This window comes from Guillardia theta (genome assembly GCF_000315625.1).
Source record: "Guillardia theta CCMP2712 unplaced genomic scaffold GUITHscaffold_83, whole genome shotgun sequence".
Lineage (NCBI taxonomy): Eukaryota > Cryptophyceae > Pyrenomonadales > Geminigeraceae > Guillardia > Guillardia theta.
The window spans coordinates 168187-170888 of record NW_005434591.1 but is presented as its reverse complement, the minus strand read 5'-3'; the positions used below and the strand labels follow the sequence as shown (position 1 = coordinate 170888).

The following is a 2702-nucleotide window of genomic DNA, read 5'->3' as shown; positions in this document are numbered from 1 at the left end:
CTCCTCCTCCTCCTCCCCTCCTCCTTCTCCTTCTTCTCCTCCTCCTTCTCTTCTCCTCCTCTCTCTGCGCCTCCCTTCCGCACTTCTTCAGTGACTTATTCTCAGGATGTCGCATGACATATCAAGCGTTGTTCACAAGCTGAAACTTCCGGCGATCGAGACCCACGAGGTTGTCAAATGTCCATGTCAATCTGAAACGTCAGACGTTGCACGTCCATGACAAGCTGATTTTTGCGAATGTGAAAAGCTGTCAGAAACGCTGAACGTGGCAATACCAATGATATGATTGTAAAGTTGCAAATTACATGACAAGTTCGAGAAGAGTTAGTCATAACTTTCAATGTCAGAAAAGCATCTCTGTGTTTGTAAACAATCGAATGTCGTTTCATCTCTTCGTTTCTGTAAAAGAAAAAATATTTGACGACATGTCGCAGGAAATCGAGAAACGATTGATGGGGCTGATTCCAACTCCTCATAAAGCTGAAGATGTTCAGAATCACAATGCACAAGATAAGCTGAAAGGAAAAGATTCATCAAGAGGAGCAGAATTCTTTGAAACTTCTGCTGCTGATCGCCGCAACCAGGTTGTCCCCTCGTCACTCTTCCTCCTCTATCTCCTTACTCCTCACTCCTCACTCCTCCCCTCTCTCCTCTTTCTTCGAGATCTCTCCTCTCTCCTCTCTGTCTTCCCTTGGATGACTGCATCACAGACGCAAAAGACGGAGGGGGACCAAAGCATGCTCTCAAATTCCAGCGGCAGCGATAACTCCAACAAGTGAAATCTCGTTCCTCGTCCTCGTCCTCCTCATCCTCCTCATCCTTCACCTTCTCGCTCCTGCTCCTGCCCTCCTCCTCCTGCTCCTCCTCCTCCTCCTCCTCCTCCCCCTCCTTCTTTCTCATCAGTTTCCCAGCCGAGACAGGGGCAACTGCGCCCGGTGTGGGGAGCCCGTATACACGTGAGTTTGATGAGATTGATTGGGATTCGAAGAGATCGCTGTCTTACGTGTCTTGTTTCCATCATTTTCAACGTTTTTCTTGACATCTCCTTATCATTTTGCTCTCCTGCATTCTTCTTACCTTTCCCTTCTCCCTTCTCCCCTCCTCTCCTATCTTCGTCGTTCTCTCCATCTGCTCTCCTCTCCTCCCCCTCGCTCTGCTCTCCCCTCCGCTCCCCTCCTCTCCTCTCTTCTCCACCTCTCCACCTCTTCTGTCCTGTCCTGTTATCCTCTGTACTCCTTCTCTTCTTTCTTCACTCTCACCTCCTCACCTTTCCACCTCATCCCCTCCCCTCCCCCCTCTTTCTCTCTCCTGCTTCTCCCTGCTTCCAGCATTCTCTCCCCCTCCCTCCTCTCACATGCGGCAGCTGCTCGATGCTTGTCGATCGCTGCACTGAAAATCTTCGAAGTCCATCCGATCCTTGCAGGTTCGCGAAACCTCCACCAGGGACAGCAGAAGACCCTGACAGATCAAGTCGTCACATCCTCTCCCTCCCCTCCCTCCCTCCCTCCCTCCCTTCCCCCCTTTCTTCATCTCCTCTTTCCCTCCCACCCTCTCTTCCTCATCCACTATCCCCTCTCGATCTTCTCCCCTTTCCCATGCTCTACACCTCTCCCACCATCCCATTCTGCTCCTCCTCTTCCATGCTCTCAACACAAGTCTGTCTGTATTTCCATCCTCCTCCTCCTTCCTTGCCTCTCTTCTTTCCCACCTGTAGTGAAGCGAAGTAGGTTGAGACGAGACTCCTCTGACATTTCGTGGACGACATTCCAGAACCAAACTGAACATGAAAGTGATGAGGGAGGGAGGGAGGGAGGGAGGGAGGGAGAAAGGGAGGGGGGGAGGTTGGAAGAAGAACAAGCGAGGTAGGAAGGACGGACAGAGGTGAAGGTTGAGGGCGGGGAGGGGAAGGAGGGGAAGGGAGGGAGTGACGAGGAGGGAGGGAGTGACGAGGAGGGAGGGAGTAACCGATGATGGGATGGTTGGGATGATATCCGTTGGTGTAAAGTGTGTTGACCCTCCAGTCCTCCAGGTCCAGCAGTTTGCTGCCTGACAGCAAGATTTGAAGGTCGAGGGGCGAGAAGTGGACGAGAAACTGAAGGGAACAGAGATGTTAGCATATTACAGTGCAGTTCTCTGCTCCTGCTCCTGCTCCTGCTCCTGCTCCTGCTCCTGCCCCTGCTCCTGCTCCTGCTCCTGCTCCTGCTCCTGCTCCTGCTCCTGCTCCTGCTCCTGCTCCTGCTCCTGCTCCTCCTCCCGACACTGTTCTTGCTGCTCTCTCCCTCGCTCTCTCGTTACCTGTCGAGGTATGACGCTCAAGAATCCCTCGGCGATCAGCTCGACTTCAGCCGCCCACCTGCCTGCTTCCCGTCACGCGAACAAACATCAACACGTCAACTCACCTTGTTTGACCCACTGAGCCAGCGATCGTACGTACTCCAACTTGTTCTTCTCCGTGACTGCTCGCAGATAGAGGGAGAAGGAGAAGGAGAAGAAGGGGGGGGGCGGGAAGATGAGGAAAGGGTGAACGACCAGGTGAAGGAGAGGGAGAGGGAGAGGGAGAGGGAGAGGGAGAGGGAGAGGGAGAGGGAGAGGGAGAGGGAGAGGGAGAGGGAGAGGGAGAGGGAGAGGGAGAGGGAGAGGGAGAGGGAGAGGGAGAGGGAGAGGGAGAGGGAGAGGAGAGGGAGAGGGAGAGGGAGAGGAGA

The 2702-nt window shown here is 53.8% G+C and overlaps 1 protein-coding gene across 1 annotated transcript in view; it reads right to left on the bottom strand.

The window, feature by feature from the left end:
- Nucleotides 1-1350: 1350 nt before the first annotated feature.
- The window catches only part of GUITHDRAFT_144150 (hypothetical protein), a gene marked incomplete at both ends in the record, with an annotated part of 4448 nt that continues 3096 nt past the window's right edge, over nucleotides 1351-2702 (bottom strand). The window contains 5 exons of the mRNA XM_005825474.1: nucleotides 1351-1458; nucleotides 1709-1777; nucleotides 2015-2092; nucleotides 2296-2357; nucleotides 2400-2456. Coding sequence (XP_005825531.1) covers nucleotides 1351-1458; nucleotides 1709-1777; nucleotides 2015-2092; nucleotides 2296-2357; nucleotides 2400-2456 — 374 coding nt within the window. The remainder of the gene's footprint in view (nucleotides 1459-1708; nucleotides 1778-2014; nucleotides 2093-2295; nucleotides 2358-2399; nucleotides 2457-2702) is intronic.